This window comes from Crinia signifera, unplaced genomic scaffold, assembly GCF_055691185.1.
Source record: "Crinia signifera unplaced genomic scaffold, ASM5569118v1 HAP2_SCAFFOLD_218, whole genome shotgun sequence".
Taxonomy (NCBI): domain Eukaryota; kingdom Metazoa; phylum Chordata; class Amphibia; order Anura; family Myobatrachidae; genus Crinia; species Crinia signifera.
Window position 1 is genome coordinate 85,818 of NW_028142111.1, and position 22,947 is coordinate 108,764.

The window sequence follows — 22,947 nt, forward strand, 5'->3', positions numbered from 1 at the left end:
AAATGTGCAGAGAGAATTAGATTTGGGTGAGTTATTTTGTTTCTGTGAAGGGAAAATACTGGCTGCTTTATTTTTACACTGCAATATAGATCTCACTTTGAAGAAAAACCCCACCTAAATCTAATTATATCTGCACAAGTTACACCTGCCCCACCTGCAGTGCACATGGTTTTGCCCATCTAAGAAGGATTTTGTCAGAAAGAGTGAACTAAAATAAGGCCCTTAATCTCGCCCCCGTACTTGTGGATATATGTCCGTTGCCCTGTGCGGCTGCACAACGGAAATCAGCGAGTCCCACCACTCCGGCATTGCCATATCCTCCTCTGCCGCCATCATGTAAAACAGGGGTTCAATAGTATAGCACAACATGTTCACCCCAGTGATACATGGCCTGTGCCAGGTGCCCCAACATACATTCTAGAGCAGCCCCTGATGCCATGCTGCTAAGGTATGGTGACATGTGGAAGATTCCTAGACTAATGAGGGAGATTGCTGTTATTTCAGGGAGTCTCCTGCAGAATGCAGGGGGTTAGGCAGCTGTGTAATAATGTATCTGCCACTCCTGGAGGCAGTGTCATCTAAAAAAAAACTACAATTTTATTTGTAAACCAAAGCAGGAGTGTCACCATTAGCAGCAGCTGCGTTGGCTGATAGGAGCCCAGTGCCAGAGCTGAGCACACACACTGCAGGGAAAATGATGATTATGAGTCATCTCCAGGCTCTGTATGTAGCCTGGGAAAGCCTTGGCTGGGTTACAGCAAAGGAGGAGCCAGAAGAGGGAAGCAGGAGGAAATGCAATGAGTGGGGCCTTGACTAGGCCTGGCAGCCTCCCTCCTCTAGTAGAAGACACGCAGCAGCTGCAACTGCAGAGATGTGGCCTGTCACCCTGCTCCTGCTCCCAGGACTGCTCACCCTGCTGCCCCCTGCTTCCAGCTCTCCCCAAGGTGAGTGTTATATAGATATATATACAATGGCAGTGTTTCATTAGCATTTCTGTAGAGCAGTTCACTATATTTCCCAAATCAGTGTGTTGTTCTCCAGTTGTTGTTGTTATGATGGTACTACAATCCCCAGTCTCTGGGGTGGGGTTGTAGTCCCACAGATGCACAGCTGGTGACTCTCTGGGTCATCACCCTGCCCTGTATGTTTGCAGTGACTTCTGTGTTGTGGTTGGAGGTGTTATCTGGCAGCGTGCGGTGGTGTCTGTCTCAGGTAGGAGTGTATGAGGAGGTAAACCTATAATAACGACAGTGGCTCAATCAGTATTTTCCTTTTAACAGTTACAAATCCAGGGGGGTTTCCTATTGGCTACAAATAATACTTATTTTCTGTTACCGCTTATTACAGTGATACTGTGTTTTATGGGGTATCGGATCAATTGGTCAACACGGTCAAAGTTTATCAGTTAAATGTCAACATGTTATTTTTAAGGTTAGAGACTAAGGGCCTGTTAAAAGGGTACTTCCTCATCTTTGCGGCCACCGCTTACGCCAGTTACGTTAGCCGCTACGTGGATCGCAATTGTCCCCTCGCGGGTTCGCGTCGCTCGCCAATAGATGGTGGTGTGGACATATGAAGGTTGCGTGGACCCCGAAAATAACCCTCGCGGCTCACCGTACGCTACATAAGTTCTGTAGCGTAAGCGGTGGCTGCAAAGATGATGAAGTACCGTTAAAAGATATAGGAATAAGTGAAGATAATGTCCCCCCTAAGGACAAATGTTGTTAATACAAAATGCACTTTTTCCAGGTCACCCGGCAGGCGCACAGGTGCACTCATTATTCAATGACACATTTTAAAAGATCGCAGGTGGAGCTAATTATGTCACCTGTGATTCTGTGTGGAGACCTGGAAAACGTGCCCTGTTGGGGTTACTTGAGGACCGAGGTTGAGAGCCACTGACGTATATGAAAATAAGGTACTTATGTAGTATCTGGGCTGCCGATTTTTTGATTGTATGCCTTAAGTTAAGGCATACAATCAGATGCGATGCGATGCGATGACCCGATTTTTCCATAGGATTCAATGTTAAAATGGACTGAGTCCATTTTAACATGGAATTCAATGGGAAAAAGGGGTCCTTTTCATACCCCTACTATCCAAGTGGGCATGGAGTTGGATATAAACCTGTGGCGAGCGTAGCGAGGCGAGCGAAGCGAGCCCCGCGAGGGGACGGTATTCTGTGTCCCCTCGCGGGGCTCGCCACGCTTCGGGCTCGGTGGCTCGCTACGCTCGCCACAGGTTTATATCCAACTCCATGCCCACTTGGATAGTAGGGGTATGAAAAGGACCCCTTTTTCCCATTGAATTCCATGTTAAAATGGACTCAGTCCATTTTAACATTGATTCCTATGGAAAAATCGGGTCCATCGCATCGCATCGCATGCGATTTGGTCGGGTGCGATGCGATGCGATGGACCCGATTTCAAAATCGGCAGCCCAGTTACTACATAAGTACCGAAAATAAAGATTTTTTTATTTATAAACAAACAATGCCGGCATAAACCTCAACAGGAAACTGCTCTACAACATCATACGGCAGAAACCTGAGAAGGAAACCGCTCTGCAATATCCTGCGGCATAAACCTGGGCAGGAAACTGCTCTGCAATATACTATGCAACTTTGGAGCGCACTGTCCCCATTTGTAGTGTGTGTGTGTGTGTGTGTGTGTGTGTGTGTGTGTGTGTGTGTGTGTGTGGGGGGGGGGGGGGGGGGGGGATGATTTATTTTGAAGTCATATACATAAATAAGTCACCTTCTATTTAGTGTGCATTGATGCCCAGTAGGCAGTGATAGACACGCCCCTCCAATGGTGTACCCCCCTAGTTACTTAAATGGTCTGTTAATTACATCTCTGCACATGATTTCTGCAAGATATTCTGGTTGCAAATCATGAAGAACACCCCTTTTCCTCTTGATACCAGCCTTACATTTCACGGGGCAATATGCAATTACAGACATTCCTCACTTAACGACCAGGTTCCGTTCCTACGACCTGGTCGTTAAGCGAATTGGTTGTTAAACGAGCCTATATAGAACACCCTAAGACGCTGGTCGTTAAACAGGCAGGGCAGGTCGTAACTGCGAGAGGGTAGGCGGTCCGGTCGTAAATCAGAGCAGACGGGGTCGTAAGTCTGAGGAGTTACAGCACGGACGCTAAACGAAGGCACAGGTCGTAAGTCCGGGTGGTCGGTAAACAGGTAGGTCGTTAAGTGAGGAATGTCTGTACTCTTTTTTTGTGGGTGCTGTTCGCTCCCCCTAAGGTCGGGTTGCGGTGCGTATTTACTGTCTATTCTTCATTCCAGTACAGGGATACCGCATAGTCGGCCAGCCAGAGGTCCTTCCTGCGCGCTACGCCGGGATCACAACTCCAGCTTCCAAGGGCCAGATTTAATCTTTAAAGCTATACTTTTTTTTTAACTATATGTTTAGTTTTATAAGATGATTGCAAATCCGTTTTGTATCCGCACTGAGCCGGTGCGATACAGCTGGACAGAAATAGCCGGAGAGTTTATGTGACGCCTCCATGTCGTTTTGTTACATTGCCTCTCTAAAACATCCGTCATCTCTGCAATGAGAAAAACAAACTTGTGAGACGTTTCCACAGTCCCAGAATGCTTCATGGAAATAAAAACAATGGTATACTGTGTGTATCAGACGCAGACCCCCTGCGGCTCTATGGCAATAGCGTACATGTCCCATTCCAAAATGTAGGCAAACTTGTATTTTCTGGCAAAAACATTGTACTTTTCTCACTGCCAATAGTCCCATCTCTGCAGTGCCAACACATGCCATGTGCTCTGCTTCCTGACTGAAGGGGGGGGGGGGGGTCTTGGCTGTACACATCAGGCGAATGAATGAACATTGATGTGTGCCACCTGAGGGAGGGTGTAATTGAGCGTGCACATCAGTTGAAGTGGGTGGATTGGTAACCAAAAGTGACCCTGGAAAAAATCCTAGAAGTGGCTTCACGTGAGCGGCCCAAACACCATCAAGGCGGGACTAAAACATCGCTACACCTGTGTGGAAGCTGTTGTTTGCAGTCAGATGGCCTCGCAGACCCCCACATTTCAAATAATCCTCCATCAAGCAGACAAACAACTCATTTCCATAATCCGCTGAATATTACAAATATCCCAACCCCTTCCCAGTGGAGCCCAGAAACACCCCAGATATTGCTACACCCCCAGATAGCACCCACTCCTGTCCATTTAGCACAGGGATGGGGAACCTTCAGCCCTCCATTTGTTGTGGAACTACACATCCCAGCATGCCCTGCAACAGCTGTAGCATGGCCACAGAGCAAAACTGTAACAAGGCATGCTGGGATGTGTAGTTCCACAACAGCTGGAGGGCCAAAGGTTCCCCATCCCTGCTTTAGCAGATGGCACAGTGGCTATAGATGGGCGCCCACAAAGGCAGTTTATGTAGGGCCACTACTCTCTGTACAGGGCCACATCTTTAAAAAAAAAAAGTCACAGATCTGGCTGCCGGCCCCTCCTATTACTGTCATCCGCTAATTGTCATTGTTTGATGGCTGCTGTTACTTCCTCTTTCCCAATGGTGCCAGTTGGCAAGGTCTCTCCTTTGTTCTGCAAGCAGATGAGCCTGGCACAGACTTTGTACTGTACTGTGTTTTATTGTGTTCATCTGTGTTTTATTTTTGTGTCCTATTGTGAGAACCAGTGTATTTATTTTTTTCATGTGGGGGCCAATGGCTTTGTTTTTTTTCCATGTGGGAGACTGTGGTTTTGTGTGTTTTTGTCCTGTTGTGGACTGATAGTGTGCCTTGGCAATTTTAAAATCTTGTTTTGTGTGCCACAAACTGAAAATCACTGCCCTAATGGCTTAGTGCAGAAAAAAGTCAAGTATTGGAGGTCTGGACTTTGCATTATTCAACCGTTCCTTCAGTCCTAGCATGTGGATTTCATTGTATAGTCCCAATATTGTCCTGTAGTTCATATACGTGGTTTCCTTGTTGTAGAGCTCTCTGCCCCCGGTAACGTCCGCGTTGATTCCTACAACTTGAAGCAGACTCTGAGGTGGGATCCTGTGGAAGGGACGGATGAGGGGATTCCTGTGACTTACACTGTGGATTATGAACTGTAAGTATATTGCTGTATGACTCATAGGTGCTATGTGACTATTCAAGTAATATCTTCACGCCGTTTCCTTAACATCTGCTCCGGTTCCAGCACCATTGATCACTATCTTCTCTTTCTTCAGTCTGACCTTTGTGACCTGGTTCACTAATTACCTATCCAACCACTGCTTTAGTGTCTACCTCTGGCACATCCTCCGCTCCCACTCCCCTCCGCCCATCGCCGCCACCTGTCCACCAAGTCTCTATCACTGTCACTGCCAATATATTATTAAATCTACTGTTTTTGTTTTTGATCAGCCATAATTCCTTGGAAATGTAAATATATATATATTTTTTTTATCGAGTAGGGAATATCACAATACTATTACCGTGACCAGGTTGCTTGTGATCCTCTAACGGCTAGCACCCGTTCAGGTCTAAATCGTTCAGCTGGGAACGGTTTTGATTTCTCCTTGGATCGCAAAGGCTGAGACGTTTCTCTAGTTGTGGGACCTGGCCAGGGACTGGCTGGCAACTTTTAACCTGGGGGGCAAATTCAAGCAAGTGGCCCTGTCCTTCCACAACAATGGGAAAAATGGACATGAACTGGACATTCATTCAAGCATACGTTTAAAAGTCCACATACCATAGGATGTATACAACATAGGGGTGAAAATACACAGTTTTGTGCAACATTGGTCATGCTGTGGGACTACAAATCCCAGAGGAGCCTTTAATGCCCCACATGGTGGTACTTGTGGTTTTCCAAGTTCCTGCATGGGAGGGAGGCTTGCTGGGACTTGTTCCACAACACAAGCCAATGTTAATTTTGTTGTAAAAAAATACATTAAACATTTATCAGCCCAGCGTCCACCACTCAGGGACAGCCCCAAGCTTCAGCCCTGGAAGGGTTAAGCATGCGGTTGGGACCCCTTTATTGTCAGGGTCCCTACTCCCCCAGGTACCTCGTCCAGGGCTGTTCATCTTTCGGCCAGGGGGCCTTTCTCAGAAAGTGTTCACCTGCTCTGGCATGACACCGCTGGCTGTCGTGTCTGGCGCTGGTTCCAAAATACAGGGGACCCCCAGTATATTTGTAACCAGGACCAGTCCGGTGCTGTTTTCTTAAATATGGGGGAGGGGGACGACACATCACTTTTTTCTTCCGTATTTGGGAAACCAGGACCGGCTCAATGAGCCTGGGGCTGGTTATGTTTGGAGGGGGAGGGACACATGATTGACAGAACCATGCGCAGATCTCACTGATCTGTGCATGGTTCTGTCAAACTCGCCTGGACCTTTTTTTTTTTTTTTTTGGCGTTTTGAGAAATTGCACCCTATTACATTTGCAAACTTGATGTTATCGATTGAAAAAAAAAAAAAATGGATGCCGTTTCTGAAGTGCTATTTTATTTTTTTATGTTTTTTTTTTTTTTTGGTTTTATTTATTTATTTTACGGCAAAATGTCAGATTTTTACCGCAAATCATGCAAATTCAGTTGTTTTTGACCAAAAAGTTGCACATGTCTAAAAATCGCATTTACTGCACAGTTGGTATAATGCAGTCAGGCAGATTACGTTATCCCGGCATACGCCAAACCAGACGCCCATCTGGCTGCCACACAGAAAAGAGTGATCCGTCACGCCACAGAACACATTCCCACTGCTCCACAATCCAGTGTCTGTGTGCTTGAGGCTTGCATGCAGCTGTTTGGCCATGGAAACCCATTCCATTAATTCCCACCACCCAGTTTTTGTGCCTACATTAATGCCAGTGGAATTCGCTAAGGGGGCTCAAGAGAGATCATAGACACCAATTGTGTCTTTCTTAGACACCTGTCAAATCATGTTTCCATTTGCAGCCTATGTCCTTGCCTCGGGCCTCTCGTGAACTCCGCTCTGCTGCTAGTGACAGAGCAGCTAGGCCGGCACACTCTAACCACCACTGCTACCCAGTTGTCCTGGGCCTAATGCCTATCTTCTGATTCTAGTTATACCTGAGGACTCCTCCCCAATCTCCGCTCCACCTCCCATGATGGGACATGTTCAACTCAAGAATGAACTAAAATGGCTCTGTATTTAATGGGAATACATTGACGCCTCTTACCTTCTGAAGAGAGGAGACTCTGAGACAATCCCATGGGTCCTCCTTTTACTCTCGTTATGTACATGCAGCGGTAACCTGTGGGAAGCGGCTGCATTTGTGGATCTGCCCTGCACTAACCAGCATCTTTAGGAGTAGCTTTTCCATCCCCCAAATCAGGCCAATCACAGAAGCAGGGAAAAAATAAAAATGACGTCTCCAACATCTTCATTACTTGCAACTGACATTACATCAAGATATGTATTTGAAATCCTTACCGTCAACACTAAAGGTTTCAACAGACCTGCCAGAAGTTCCATGCTGTTTCAGTCATTCAAACCTGAAGAAACAAATTTAAAATATTCTAACCGCACCTCGTTGTCTTTCAAAAGGTTCCAGGCGCAGAAACCCAATGATGAAGCCACCACCATCCGAAACCCGGTATCATTAACTTTAACGGACTCCAAAAAGGACTCAGAGGCCAGGTACATATGTTTCTGGTGGGTAAAGGGATCCAGTCAATGGATGGACCGTCTCTATCTAGATAGTTAATAGATTGACTCCATTTGGTTTCATGGTCAAAAAGTTGACCGTGTCTAAAGGTCAACAGGTTATAAAAGGTGAAGCTCTGCCCAACTATACACATTACGAATTCAAGAGTTTTTTTTTTTTGGGCAACCATGTTTGAGAACTACTCATATTTAGGAGGCCCATAAAGTCATCATCAGAGGAACAACCAACATTTTTGCAAACCGATGGAAAAATAAAAATACTACAAAATGGCCTTAAATTCTACAGTTCACAAAAATTTACAGACACCTGATCCAGCTCAGAGGAGAATTAAACGCCCTCCAATCCAATATAATAAAACAAAAATTGATGTTGGCGAAATAATAATAATAAATTGCATGGTAAGATTTATAAAACAGCCTGTTTTAAATTTTTGGGTTAATGAGCTACAACAAAAGTCTCCTATAGATCGAAGAGAGGTCTGGGAAAACTATATACACCCGCGCTTAGAAAAAACTTTATGGAATTGTGTATATCCCTTTATGCAGTTTATTATTCTCTCAAATGTTTTTTTTTTTTTTTTGTACAAACTGTCCCATCTTTATTGAGCTTGAATAAGCTAAGTAGTGTCATAGGCGCTGAAGAACTTAAACCGGAAATCAGAAAATCGTCAAAGGCACTTGAAAGATTTCCCAATACTCACTGCAAAATCTTTATTCGGTTCCTGAGCTCAAACCTAATACAGCTTTTTAATTGGATAATACATGGAGAAAATTCCTATCCCAGACAGCCCTTTGTAAGATTATAGTTCCCTCTAAGCCAGCGGTTCCCAACGTGGAAAACTCTGAAGACCGGTTGGGGTTACTTGAAAATAATATTGGTAATGGCGGAAGAAGAAGAAGAAGAAATCTCCCGATGGCTGAAGAATCCAGTAACTGATTAGGGCGGAGCCATTAATCAGCTTTTTATGTTTTGACTTTTTTTTTACTATTTTGCGTGTTCTTATTTTGATTTGTCTGCTGTTACCACAAATAAAGAGAATTAAAAAACAAACAAAAAAAAACGCTTTTTGGGGGGAAACTTTACGCTGGAAGATACTGACTAAAAGTCTGATGTCTGTAGTTCGTCCAAGGTGCCTATTTATTGTAGAACTACATTTAATTTTTACTTTGTTGTTTTTAGAGAACGAATAAAAACAAATTTCAGTCTAAAATGGGGTATACTTTGCGTGGAATAATGTGCGGCGCTTTTGTGTTTTGTCCCTGTGTGTTGTATAATGTCTGTTTCTGTGTGTGTTTCAGGTACAATGATAATCGTATACTGTGTGTAAACATCACAGAAACACAGTGCGACTTTACTCACATAAGCCCATTTTGGAGAGGTAAACTAAAGGTCCAGGCGCAGCTGGGGGCGCTGAGGTCCGCCTGGAGCATAACGCCCCTGTTCCAAGCAAGTAAACACAGTAAGCAGATATGGGCCATGCTTTGTGAATAATTGTAACTCCTTTTTCCTTTTATTAGCTTGCAGCAGAAAGGGGATGTCGTCATTAGGTCATCAAATTATCGACACGGAAAAACGGTCGACATGAGTTTCTCATGATTTTTATTTTAGATATTTTTTATTTATTTTGTTAAACCGACTTGTTCAAACTTTAGTATTCCAGTGGGCATAGAGGGGGGGAATAAAATCCTCGCCTGTTCATATTCAGCTTCGACGACCTAGACGCCAAAAAAAAAAAACTCACGTCCACTTTTTCCATGCATGTCCTTTTTGAGCAAACACAAATTGCCCATTATGTGCTTGCAACTAAATGTGTATATCACTTGGGTGTGCCCATCCCGTTGTTACTTACCATGCCTTGGTGAGAGATAAAGTACCAGCCAATCAGCTCCTAAATGACATGCTACGGGTCGTGTTTGAAAAGTTTAACCAGGAGCTGATTCGTTATTATTATATCTCTCTCCAGTTTATCACTCTCTGAGGCCTAGTACATGTCGTTGTCCCCCCGTTCCCCCTTATATTTTATTTTTAAGGTTCCACAGGGATTATTTTCCTATAACGAAAAGAAAGGAAGTTATAACCTCTGCTCTGTCAACTTGATAAATATAAATACTATAAATCTAAAGGTGCCAAAACACCGAGCCGATTGCGAATTGGGCCGTGAAATCGTACCAAATCAGCTCAGTTTGATGTCCCCTGATGACCTGAGCAGTTGTTCAGACCTGCTGGCCATCCGACCACACGACCTGGGACCTCCTTCCTGTGAAGCGGGGTCCGGCCAGCTGGTGGTGGGGCGAGCAGCTTAATATTTTTAAATTACTGGCCAGCTTTTGATTGGCTGAGACTCAGCCAGTCAACAGCCGGCCAGTAACGCTGAGAAAGTCTCTGGTTACTCTGAGTCTGCGATGACTGTGAAGGTATTTTAAGGAAATGGATGTTAAGGAAACGAACAAAGGTCTGTGTTCCTCCTGCTTCCGGACACGGCATGTGCCTGGGTTAACTCTAAAAATAACATAATTTTGATGTGACATGCTTGTGCGTATAACCTGTACAGAGCGATGAGTGCACGTACAATATAACATTCACAATGTTGTTCTTCTCTGCAGCAACAATCGGTCCCGTGACGTCGCTTGTCCTGGTTTCCCATCTGGGAAAGCTCAAAGTAGATTTCTCTCCCCCTTTCTCACCGATGCCCAAAGAGTGGAAAACGACTTACCGGCTGTATTACTGGAAGGACCCTTCCGGGGAGGTGGTACGTAACTCGTGCCGGCGTCGCTGACTGCACGTGTTCTGGGCCGCATGGCTGTCTGTACATTTGTGCACTTCCCAGTGTGTTTTCGTCAGTCGAATCTGTGCATTATAGGATGATTGTGTGTCTGTAACTAAACTTCATTTATCAGGGTATTTAGGGCCAGATGCACTAAGCTTCAAAAGTGATAAAATGGAGAGTGATAATCAGCCAGCCAATCAGCTCCTGTCTGCCATTTCACAGACTGGGTTTGAAAAATGTCAGGCAGGAGCTGATTGGCTGGCTGTTTATCACTCTCCTTTTTATCACTTTTGAAGCTTAGTACATCTGGCCCTTGATCAGTTATGATGTTATGCAGAGTTCCAGGGAAACTGGTTAAACCTGCTCTGTAGAGTGATTTATTTATGGCTCTTTCCTAGTAAGCAAACTTCACCACCATTCAGAGAATTAAAAGCAGTTATGTGGTAGGGTTCTGACCAATAGGAGCAAGCTCAGGAGTTGTGTGACTGTTTTTCAATTCCTGTTTTTGTTTTTAGAGAAAAGTAGATCTTGGTGTAGGGACCAGCTACATCCTGGACAAGCTGGAACCATGGACCAAGTACTGCGTGCGGGTGACGTCTTCTACCGATTATATGGACGGGCAAATGAGTGATACCTTATGTGAAACCACAACGGATACAGGTAATTTCACACAGAACTTCCCCATTCACTATCTGGTAGGCTTAATTTATCTTTCTTCTATGTTACAATGTACTCTGATCCCAGCTGGTGAGCAGATTAACCCTCTGCTTGCCAGCGTTGCGGTGAGAGATCCTGAAAATATCCGCAAATACAAATACAGCCAGGTCAATTCATTTGAAGTTCAGTTAAATATTACACCCAAAAAAGGAACAGTGACTTTTCTGGCATTTGTAGTGGATATTTTGAGGATGTCTCACAGCATCGTTGGGACTCGGAGGGTTAATGTATTTGGCGTGTGTTAGAACGCCCCTTTACTTTAGGTCATGCCTCTGTAGGTACTGATGGACGTAAGTGGGGGAATTACATATGTCTGCATCATTGCGTATGTGTGTGCGTACATGCAGCTTCTGAACATGCAAACAACGCATGCAGCATAAATACAAACGAGTGCACTTCTCTCACCTCCGGTGTGTAATGTAAGTAACATTTGTGTAGTTCCTGTTTTGTGATGCCAGGAACACACAAAGAACTAATGTTTGTTACATTACACAGGGGCAAAAAGTAGTGATATACTCTCTCTCTCTCTCTCTCTCTCTCTCTCTCTCTCTCTCTCTCTCTCTCTCTCTCTCTCTCTCTCTCTCTCTCTCTCTCTCTCTCTCTCTCTCTCTCTCTCTCTCTCTCTCTCTCTCTCTCTCTCTCTCTCTCTAACGAACGAAAATGCGGTAAAAGGGCTCTCTCTCTCTCTCTCTCGAAAATGCGGTAAAAGGGCTCTCTCTCTCTCTCTCTCGAAAATGCGGTAAAACGGTGGTGGTTTTACCGCATTTTCCTATTTACCATTAACCGTCCGCCCCGTTTTCGCCTGGCAGGGTATCGCCACCCACCCTATAGAAGCCTATGGGCTTCTATCGCCGTCCGCGCCCCCCCTCCCCCCTCCTGATCTCCTCCTCCCCCAGCAGGTGTCACAGCCGGGAGGACATCCGGCTGCAGGTGGGAGGAGGAGACGCAGGGGGACACTGGCAGCCGCCGGGATGTGACGGAGACCCCCGCAGACCACATCAAAGGTATCGCAGGGGTCTCCGTCACCGCAACCCGATGCTAGCCGCATATGTTAGTACATATGCGGCAGCATCGCGGCGGCTGTCAGGCGAAGGGCGGCGATGTATGTTAATACATCCCACCCTCTGTGTCTCTCTCTCTCTCTCTCTGTCTCTGTCTCTGTCTCTCTGTCTCTTTTAGTAACCATTGTCACTGATAAACCACATTGTTTTTTTGTTTTGTTTTTCAGAATTCACGACGTTGCAGCTGGTGATGATTATAGTCTTCAGTTTCTTAGGCTTTGGGGTGTTTGCTGGAGCCGCATATCTTGTACATACAAAAGGATGTGTTCTATTCAAGCGTATGCTGTACCCCCCCTTTTCCATGCCTTCCCACCTGCAGGAGGTGAGTACCTATCCGTATGGCACTATAGAGGGAGGAATACCCAGGGGTGTTGGGAGGAAAGGGATAGGGGTGCTGGTGGGTGACTAAGGGTTAAGTACCAATTACCCAAGCCAGCTAGCCAAGGCCTCTGTAGGAATCTACACCCTCTATGGGGTGTGGCCATGGCTTCTCCAGTGACCATGCCACTACCTATAAATTGTCCCACCCTATGGGGCCTAATTCAGACCCGTTTGCAAGCCGATTTTGGTAGGTGGACAAAACCATGTGCACTGCAGGTGGGGCAGATGTAACATGTGCAGAGAGAGTTAGATTTGGGTGGCGTGTGTTCAAACTAAAATCTAAATTGCAGTGTAAGAATAAAGCAGCCAGTATTTACTCTGCACAGGGTACTTATGTATTATCTGGGCTCCCATGTTAAATGCACCCCATTTTTTCATACCCCTACTATCCAAATACGCATGGAGTTGATTTTATATAGTGTGGCGAGCGCAGCGAGCCACCGTGCCCGAAGCGTGGCGAGGGGATGCGGTCTCATAAGAAAAATGGGAGCCCAGATATTACATAAGTACCCTGCACAGAAACAAAATAACGCACACAAATCTAACCCTCTCTGCACATTACGTCTGCCCTACCTGCAGCGCAGCATGGTTTTGTTGAGCATTGAATTTCCCACAAACTTTGCTAGTTTCAGTTTAAAGGTGGCCATGGATCCACACCGTGTCCACTACAGGCGTGTTCTAATGGTTTCATATCGTTCACCGTCCCGGCACAATATCCTGTACCGTATAAACATTAATACTTGCTATGTTATGTCTTCCAGTATTTACAGGATCCTCCTCAGCACGTGTATGTGGAAAGCTGGGACCCTGGCGATAACGAAGATCTGTACGACAAACTTTCCATTGTGGAAGTTAATAAAACGAGTTCTGAGAAAACCTGAGAGGGCTGGAAGAGTCCGAAGGGACCGTATATTCTACAGCTCAGCATCGGACGTGTTATATGGGACACATGTGATCATCGCGGCACATGTGGCGTGTACTTCTGTCTATATGATCGCCGTGTCACATACAGTCCGTACTTGCAGTCCACGTGATCACCGCATTACATACGGAGTGCCCCAGTGATCATCGCGTGTGTGCTCTCAGTCCATGGGATTACCCCTGGAGGAACAGATGAAATTCGGCCATCCAGGATATCCACGCAATGATTGTACATGTCAGCACGGTACTCGCAGGTTGGGATCAGACAGCGAGGTACAAGTTATGCTCAGGAACCACTTACCCGTTAAGTAAAAGATGCCAAGAACCACCGCCAACTGTAAGAGCATCCCATGTTGCGCGGACCACGTCTATATTGTGTACGTTGTGGTCGTGGTCGTGGTCGTGGTGGTGGTGGTGGTGGTGGTGGTGGGGGGCAAGATTGCAGCTCAAATGTGTATTTCTTAGCTGACTATGGAGTTGGCGTAAGTGACTAATACAGACATCTTCTTCTTATGAAGGAATTGAAGGTGTTTTACCTTTGGCATTGTATACATGTATACACGTCCCATGGACAAGCCCCGCCCCATTGTGTCATGATTCATTATGACATTGTCTCGCAACATAATATGAAACTGCAAAGGCAAAACGACGCACGTCCGGGTGTGAGGGCGAGCTTGTACAATAACGCTGTGTTGTTCCAGAAAACCGAATGGCATTATTTTATTTAATACTTCTGTTAAAAGCTCAAACTGTTGATAATTTTTTATGTGTTGTATTTATTAATTTGAACGATCATTTCAGTAAGGTTTGCATGAATGGGTCAAAGTTTATAGAAATGTTTTTGTTTTTTTTCCTGTATTAAGTTGGCAGTTAGTTCAACTGACGATAAAGGTGACCAAGTAGCACTACGGTCCCTATAAGTGTTTTATTTGTGGCCAAAGATTGTATCTCCCCAACCATTCGTACCATCGGTGCAATGCCATATAGAATTCCTGTATAATGCCTGTGGAATTAATGGCTAGCCATGAATACATTTTACCTGTTCGTAGGCAGTGATTACGTCTGAATCAGGCCCTTGGTCCCACAAACTCAGAACAGACGGGTTTCTAGCTGCTTTGTAGGTTACTGGTAAATATAAAGCTGTCCAGCATTTCAGGGCTACATGCAAAAACAGCCAGTATTTACCCTGCATGCCATAAGAATGCATATGTTTGCATTGCAGTTTGGTTGACTCCAGGTGTGAAGTTACTTGATATTTTTTTATTTTTGTGAGACCTCAGGGGAGGGGCTGGACCTTTACAGCCCAGAGGAAGCTGGGACAGAGGTGATATGAAAGACTCAGGTATACAGCAAGCTGTAGGTACCCTAACTGAAATAGGTGCTCCTCACAGACGCATACAAGTCTCATATCTTGTAGTTTGTCGTTTTCCTATCTGTTGTTATGTAAGGTCTGATTATCAATAAAGTTTTTCACACCTCAGGGCTCCTCTTTGTCTCCTTGTTCACAGGCGCCTCCAGTTGAAACATTTCAAATATATTGTTCCTTCAATGTATTAAACATGGGAGTTCTGTGTCCATATGTAAAGTACCTCTGTTATTCTGGGATTTTTCGGTAATCTTACGCCTTGGAGCATGGATGGGTTATAGGGTCGACATAGGCCTAGGTCAACTAAAGGTAGACAAGGCCTAGGTAGACAGAGTCGGACAGTTGACACAAGTGTTGACATGAGTTGTTAATGACCCGAATGTCAATGTAAGTTGACATGGACACTATTATATTCTCCCTTTACACCTTAGTGAATGGTAGGGTACGAAAGGTTCTTTAAGTTGACGATAATTTAACCTTGGATCCCAAGAGTGATATGGCATAGTTGCCTACCCTCCTGCATTCTGCAGGAGACTCCCTGAAATAGCAGCAATCTCCCTCTCTCCCTCATTAGTCTAGGAATCTCCCTCATTTCACCTAGCCCACATTACACTGTTACATTTTTGGGTTAAAAAGGAATAAAATATAGATACATTTACATTGAATCATCTGCACAATTTCCTAACACTTTACCAAGTATAGTAGCTCTTACTAACCGCTTTTGGGCTCATCTACATTTGGATATAGGTCATTTAAAAAGATTCCTCTCAGATGTAGCAGTACACACCCACGCTTCTAGGTGCCAAGTTCACAATCTCTTTACACAATCTCTTCATTTATGGAAATAGACACATTGTTTAAGTGGAGCTTGACACGCCCCCTCTATAGGGTGCTGTGCAAAATTCTATAATCTCCCTGAAACTAGTTTTCAAAAGTAGGCAAGTATGTGATATGGTGAAGACTTGTCTCTAAACGCTCAGCTCTTGGAGTCTTGAAGTACACGGTGTTCAGCAGCAGAAGACCACTACAGGATATACACATTTAGATCTGTTCAAATAATGCCTAGTGTTAAATCCAGAAATGCGTGGATTCAGATTTACCGGGAACTCAAAATGGCATCTTACCGGCTAACCAGAAAAACATAGAGACTGCGCTAGATATAATAGCCAATGTAATAAAATCGAACACTTAAAACCACATATATACATGGGACTTCCGTTTCCGGGTTGGATGGAGACACAGCTCCGTCCTTGAGCTCCGTGCCATCCGCCCGCATCCACCACCATTAAAAGGCTCCTGGAGCTTCCACGGTCCCCGACTCGACTCGCATACCTCTCGGAACAGGAGGTGACCCCAGATGGAGCGAGACCCGGCTCCCCGGACCTCCCAGACACCGCTTCAGCCGTGCGCTGATAGACGGAGGACGGCGGGCAATATGGCGCCGGATGACGCCGGGGAATCACAACTCCCTGCCTCTAAAAAACCTTCGGCTAAAGGTACTTCTCCGGGGGGACTCGACAGACAGGGGCTAGATACACCTGTCACATACAGGGAGGTAGTAGAGGCCATCACAGCAACGATGGCCCCCCTCCTAGCCAGAGCAGTAGACGACATAACCACGCAGATACAGCAGCTCTCCCAAAGAGTCTCAATCACTGAGAATCAAATAGGATCCATTGCCCACAATATGGCTAATGCACAACAGGACATTATAAAAATGTCCAAAGAAAATTATCAGCTGTGGAACAGAGTCGAGGAACTCGAGAACAGGTCCCGCAGAAATAATATAAGATTGGTCGGCTTACCCGAATCTCTAAAAGGCCCTGAATTGGCCCGCTTTGTCAAAATCACCCTACCCTCGCTACTAGGCATAGAAGCGATTTGCCAAGATCTTGTGATAGAGAGGGTACACAGGGTGGGACCGGCACCCACACCCAACAGACCACGTCCCCGAGTTACACTCTTTAAATGCTTAAATTATCTTCATAAAGCAGAAATATGGTCCGCTTCCAGAAAAGTTAAAAATCTCTCTTGGGAGGGCAACAAGCTATTTGTGTTCCAAGACTTTTCGGCGGAGTTATCCCGAGCAAGGAAAGCCTTTTCCACTATTTGTTCCACACTTGCTTCGGAGGGCCGGAAGTTTGGTTTATTGTATCCAGCCAAACTTCGCATTTATGAAGGAACATCCTTCAAAGATTTCACAAACCCTCACGACGCAGCTGCTTATCTGAAAGAATCCTCCAAGACCCCCCCAGAAGACATTTCAGACACCGTCAACTGATAAGTTTACCCCTAGAGAATTCCCAACTACAATGCTATTTCAGGACTCATGTTGCTACCGCTCTCCTGCAAGTTAAAGCAACCAGCATGAAAGAAATTCATCAGACGACAGTTCTAAAAATCTCCTGGACTACTTCAAATTATACACCCCAATTACGGTCTGATACCAATTGATCCACTTGTATATGTTTATAATGCCAGATGTACCTGAGAGTTTTCATTCTTATCTAATTTTAAATAATAACCTGCCTAAGCTACTTAATGCAACTTAATGCTATTAAGCATGCTGGGGGTCCGGGACTCACCCAAAGATGTCTCAGTTTATGTTATATTGTTATATGAATATGTGCGCACCCCATGTTCTCTCCTTTTTAAGCTAAGAAAGCAATTCTATATTTAAGTTAAAAAGAGACGGCAAGACCGATTCTTAATTTTTCTACTTCAATAGAATGTGGTGGAGGCTAGGATGGTTTGGCGGAGTTGTCTGCCTCAACCGGTAAAACCATAAATCATGCTACCTTCCATAAACAGATTGTTGACTATAGGAAGTTTGCTCCAAGGCCGTATAGCCTTTGGAGTTGTTCTTGTTGTTCTATCCTCTTTCCTTCCCTCCTCCCCCCCCCACCTCCTCCCCTCTGGATACCCCTATCTTCTGTGTCATGACGACCCTGTCTTGCCTGCCTCTGCCCCGCCGCCCTCTGTGGTGGAGCTCAGCCCACAGGTTTCTTTAATTCAAAAATTTTTACAAAATGGAAAAAAAGGTGATTGTCAAGGTTTAAAATCTTTCTGGAAATATTTTTATAAATATGTGAAATGATAGATGATTTAAAAATAGCCACATGGAATGTGGGTGGGATTAATTCCCCAATAAAACGGAGAAAACTCCTGACTTACCTAAATAAAAACAATGTAAATTTGGCTTTTCTTCAAGAAACCCATCTGGTCTCAAAAGAAATCCCAAAATTACAAATGTTGGGTTGGGAAGTACTTGCTCACGCCTCTTTTTCTTCCAGAGCTAGAGGGGTTGCGATCTTGGCTCGAAGATCTCTCGCACTGGACGTTATATCATCAGAAATAGACGATGAAGGCAGATATGTGGTGGTCAAGGTAAAATGTAATGGACATCCATACACATTGGCTAATATATATGCCCCACCACCCTACTCTAAACCCTTTTTTAGGTCCATAATTGCTCTGCTCTCTCTTTATATGGAGGATAACCTTATAGTAGGCGGAGATTTTAATATGGTTCTTTCCCAGGTATTGGACAAGTCACTTATAAAAAGCAATCCATCACCATTACCCAAGGTGGGGGTTGATATGTTAATTAAATCCCTGAGACTAGTGGATGTGTGGAGGGCCCATCACCCAGACGAACGCGATTTTACCTGTCTATCAGCCGCGCATGGTTCCCTCTCCCGAATAGATTTCCTGTTAGTTTCTCACTCCCTTTTCCCACTGATAAACAACTCCCACATAGCCCCAATAGCCATATCAGACCACGCCCTAGCTTCAATAACTATCCAATTCCCCAAAGAACCGGGATCAGCCAGGCTATGGAGATTCCCCTCCCGCTTCACCAAGTCAATTAAATTTAAACAATTCTTGGAGACGGCCTGGAAAGAATATAGTGTTAATAATGATGAACACCTCTCCATGGACCCAGTCCTGTTTTGGATGTCTATGAAGGCAGTTTTAAGAGGTTCACTCCTATCCTTCACAGCCGCCTCCAACAAAGAATATACAAGAAAATACCTATCCCTACAATCCTCAGTCTCAGACTCCTTCCACATTTACAAACAATCCCCTTCCCCTCTGTCTAAACAGAATTATTTATTGGCTAAAACCCAATTTGAGGGCTATATATCGGAGATGGGAGATAGACAGTTCTTTTCAATATCTCATAAATTCCATCGTTTTGGAAATAAGTCAGGCAAACTCCTGTCAAATTTACTAAAAGGATCCACAAAACCTGCAGTTGTCCACCCACTAAAAACTCCATCAGGCCTCCTAACTAAAAACAATAAAGAAATAGCCCAAACAATGCAAGCCTTTTACAAAGATCTCTACACGACCACTATTACTTTACCCAGTCCTAACTCCAACACCCCAGCCGTGAACTTGTCCGAATCCGTAGCCACTGAATCTCCCTCCCCTATGTGGAATTCCCTGTCTTTTCCGAATCTGACCCTTGAACAATCTGAATCCCTGGTAGCACCAATCACAAGCGAAGAGCTGGAGAGAGCCATTAAATTACTAAAACCAAATAAAGCCCCAGGCCCAGACGGCTACAGTGGAGAATTTTACAAATTATTGGCCCCTCTCATTCAACCTGTTCTTCTTAAAGTATTTAACACTCTCCTTTCTACCAATACTCCCCCGGTACAGTTTAATGCAGCAATCCTAAAGATTCTCCCTAAACCTGGCAGGGACCTTTCCCTGCCAGGCTCTTATCGTCCCATTTCATTATTAAATTTAGACTATAAATTACTAGCGAAAATTATAGCTGATAGGCTTAAATTGATTCTACCCTCTATTATACATCCAGACCAGACTGGATTTATTGCAGGAAGACACTCCAATCTCAATGTCCGGAAGGTTATAGCTGCAATCTCCCCAAACTTACATGGTCCTACCCACACCAATCAGGCTATTCTTTCGGTAGATGCCGAAAAAGCCTTCGACCTCATCGAATGGTCCCATCTATTTTACACCTTATATAAATTTGGTTTCCCCCCCGCCTTCACGCATATTTTAAAAATCCTCTATCATCAACCCCACACACAAGTAGCCTGTAACGGTATTTTATCTTCTCCTTTTATAATTGAAAAAGGAACTAGGCAGGGTTGTCCCCTCTCACCCTTACTTTTCGCGATAGCCCTGGAACCGCTGGCGATGGCCCTTCGATCCTCCCATGTTTATAAAGGCATTCACATCAGACAAAGGGAACTGAAAGTTTCTTTGTTTGCTGATGACATGCTGCTATTCATCTCTGACCCAATCACATCTTTGCAGGAAATATTTCGACTAATAGAAGAGTTTGGATCAAAGGCAGGATACAAAATCAATGTAGCCAAATCCGAATTGCTCCCCTTAAACCTCTCCACCCACCTTCTAAACCAGATCACCTCCACCTCCCCACTTAAAATAACAAACACTCACTTTAAATACTTAGGAGTTCAAATTTCAGGAGACCCTCTTTTATTATATGACCTTAACTTTAAAACCACTATTACCAAATTAATCACAAAAATGGAGGGATGGATGGATTTACCCCTTTCCTTATTAGGCAGAATTGCGATAGTGAAAACAATCTTATTTCCTAAACTGTTATATGTAATGCAACTTCTTCCGTTCTCTTTTACTTTAATTGATGAAAAACGTCTAAAACGCTCTATAATTAGGTTTATATGGCAGGGAAAAAAACCCAAGATAGCATACTCCAAACTAATCCTAGACAGGGGGGAAGGTGGAACAGGCACTCCTGATTTTCCCACCTACTCCTTAGCTATCCTGTCCCGATGTGCAGCAGACTGGATCCTTGAACGCAACACCTATACGGATTATACCTTAGACTCAGAGGTATTTTTTCCATATTCACTTAATGCCCTATTACATTCCAAAAAATCTTTTATACCACCTGCAGTGTTCAACCACCTCCTATTCCGAGACACATATCTAGCTTGGACAAAACTTCATAAAAAACTAGGTCTGAACCACACATCTTCAACACATACCACCTTTTGGGGGAACCCATCTTTCCCTCCCTCATTAACTAATAATCTCTTTCGCCAGTGGAAGGAGAGGGGACTGTGCGCGGCGAACCAAATTTTCGATCCAGGGGGCTCGATATGCTCCTTCGACACACTAAAGGAGAGATTTGCTCTCCCAAACTCCCATTTTTTTATGTTCTTGCAGGCCAGACATTTTGTGCTGTCACTGTGTCAGGGTCAACCTGACTCCGCATCACCAAACACAATTAAGAAACTCCTACTACGTTGGGCGAACTCCCCATACAAGTTAAAACATGTTTATGCCCCAATGGTGGGCCTACATGCGTCCACATCCTTTCAATCCCTTGTCAATGCCTGGAAAAGAGATGTGCCTTCTATAGACTCCGCCGAGCTATTACTCACAAATTTTGCCTCCTCACTCAAAATACTAGGATCCTCATATCTTCAAGATGTCCATATAAAATCCATACATAGGGCCTATATGCCACCGTCTACCAGATCATATTTTGACCCCACTGTAGATGCCCACTGTTCCAGATGCGGGAGATCTCGAGCCGATTTCCTACATTGTTTATGGGAATGTCCTAAGATTAGGAGGTTCTGGTTTAAAATTTATGTCTTCATAAATTCACATTTTTCCTTAAACTTACAATTGTCTCCTAAAGCTAGCCTATGTTTGATATTTAATGACTGGGATCACGATCCTAAGGTTATTCCTTTAATTCATATGTTATCCATGATATTTACGGTCGCGAAAAAACTAATATTAAAACATTGGATTGTCAAGACGGCCCCCTCCATGGGTCAACTCCATACCATGATGCTCCAACATTTATACTTTGATAAAAAGACATTGTTGACTGTACCAAACGCCTCTACTAACAGTTTCCATAAAAAATGGGACCCATATATCTCTACGCTCTCACCAGCTGATAGACTTAAGATTCTCCAATCAAGCGATCTAATTACTTGGAAATCGATATTACATCCCTCCTCGACTACAACAACCACTTGAGCCAAATTGGACTTTATTCCTTTCTCACAGCAAACCTATTTTCATCCCGAGAGTTATGAAGACTTATCAATGTTTATACTAAACCAGATTGTAGAAACCTTATTTTTCCTAACAGCAAACGGGGCTGAATCTCTTGATGGAGACGCGGAGGTAAAGTGGGCTGAAAAACCTGACGACACAATACACCCCCCCCCCTCCCCCCCCCGCTAATCTTTCTCTCTTCCCCTCTCTTACCTCTAGTCCCCCCCCCTCCCTCCTTTCATCATCACAAATATAATCAGTTTTCCCCACAGGGTTGTTGTTTAGATAATTAAAAAGAAAAAAAAAAATATATAGTTAAGTATAACCTTGAGCTAGCAAAGCTCCGTTCAACCGGTCACTTCAGATTAGATCAGTGTTGTGTTGTGATATATTTAGATATGATCTAATATATATTTTGTAATGCCTGGCTGGAAAGCCTATTTTATCCAACTATGTTAGACTCAAGGACTGTTTTACAACAACCTTTATTGTTTAATATTTGTTTGTCATTTACAAATACCAATAAAAAGTTATTCAAAAAAAAAAACCACATATATACATACAGGTACAGACAAAATAAAATAAAAAATAAGGCAATTTTTCTAAAATACACAATAAGTCTGCAATGAATTTAAATGTCATGCAAATCACAGGGTGAATGAAGTGTAACTATCTGTATGTATATTTGTTTTAAGTGTTCATTTTTATAAAATTTGCTATTCTTTCTAGCGCAGTCTCCCCTCTTTATATCTTTCTGTTTTCATGTGGTTTTTGAGTACCCACATTTGACTGCTGCTCAAATATTAGGTCAAAACATATTGGACCAGATCCACTAAGCTTCCAAAGTGATAATATGGAGAGAGGTAAACAACCAGCCAATCAGCTCCTGTCTGATATTTTTCAAACACAGTCTGTGACATGGCGGGCAGGAGCTGATTGGCTGGCTGTTTATCACTCTCCATTTTATCACTTTTGAAGCTTAGAGAATCTGACCCATTGTATGCTCT

The 22,947-nt window shown here is 44.0% G+C and overlaps 1 protein-coding gene across 2 annotated transcripts; it reads left to right on the plus strand.

Moving 5' to 3' along the window:
* The first annotated feature begins 621 nt into the window (after positions 1–621).
* Positions 622–15,004, plus strand: LOC146053847 (interferon gamma receptor 2-like). Of its 2 annotated transcripts, XM_083168059.1 has the most exons (8): positions 622–944; positions 4,986–5,106; positions 7,557–7,649; positions 8,976–9,136; positions 10,281–10,426; positions 10,960–11,104; positions 12,390–12,544; positions 13,365–15,004. In XM_083168059.1, exons 1-8 carry the CDS (start codon positions 872–874, stop codon positions 13,482–13,484), a joined length of 1,014 nt encoding a protein of 337 aa, XP_083024185.1. In that variant the 5' UTR covers positions 622–871; the 3' UTR covers positions 13,485–15,004. The 2 variants fall into 2 exon arrangements, with proteins under 2 accessions (XP_083024185.1, XP_083024186.1); XM_083168060.1 differs by lacking the exon at positions 7,557–7,649 and having other exon boundaries at positions 626–944.
* The last annotated feature ends 7,943 nt before the right edge of the window (positions 15,005–22,947 follow it).

Bases quoted from the DNA above. Each gene is read 5' to 3' on its own strand.
- LOC146053847 (XM_083168059.1), top strand. From the start codon at position 872: ATGTGGCCTGTCACCCTGCTCCTGCTCCCAGGACTGCTCACCCTGCTG. The intron at 9,137-10,280 runs GTAAGCAGATAT...TCTTCTCTGCAG, and splicing joins GTTCCAAGCAAGTAAACACA to CAACAATCGGTCCCGTGACG. The intron at 11,105-12,389 runs GTAATTTCACAC...TTTGTTTTTCAG, and splicing joins TGAAACCACAACGGATACAG to AATTCACGACGTTGCAGCTG.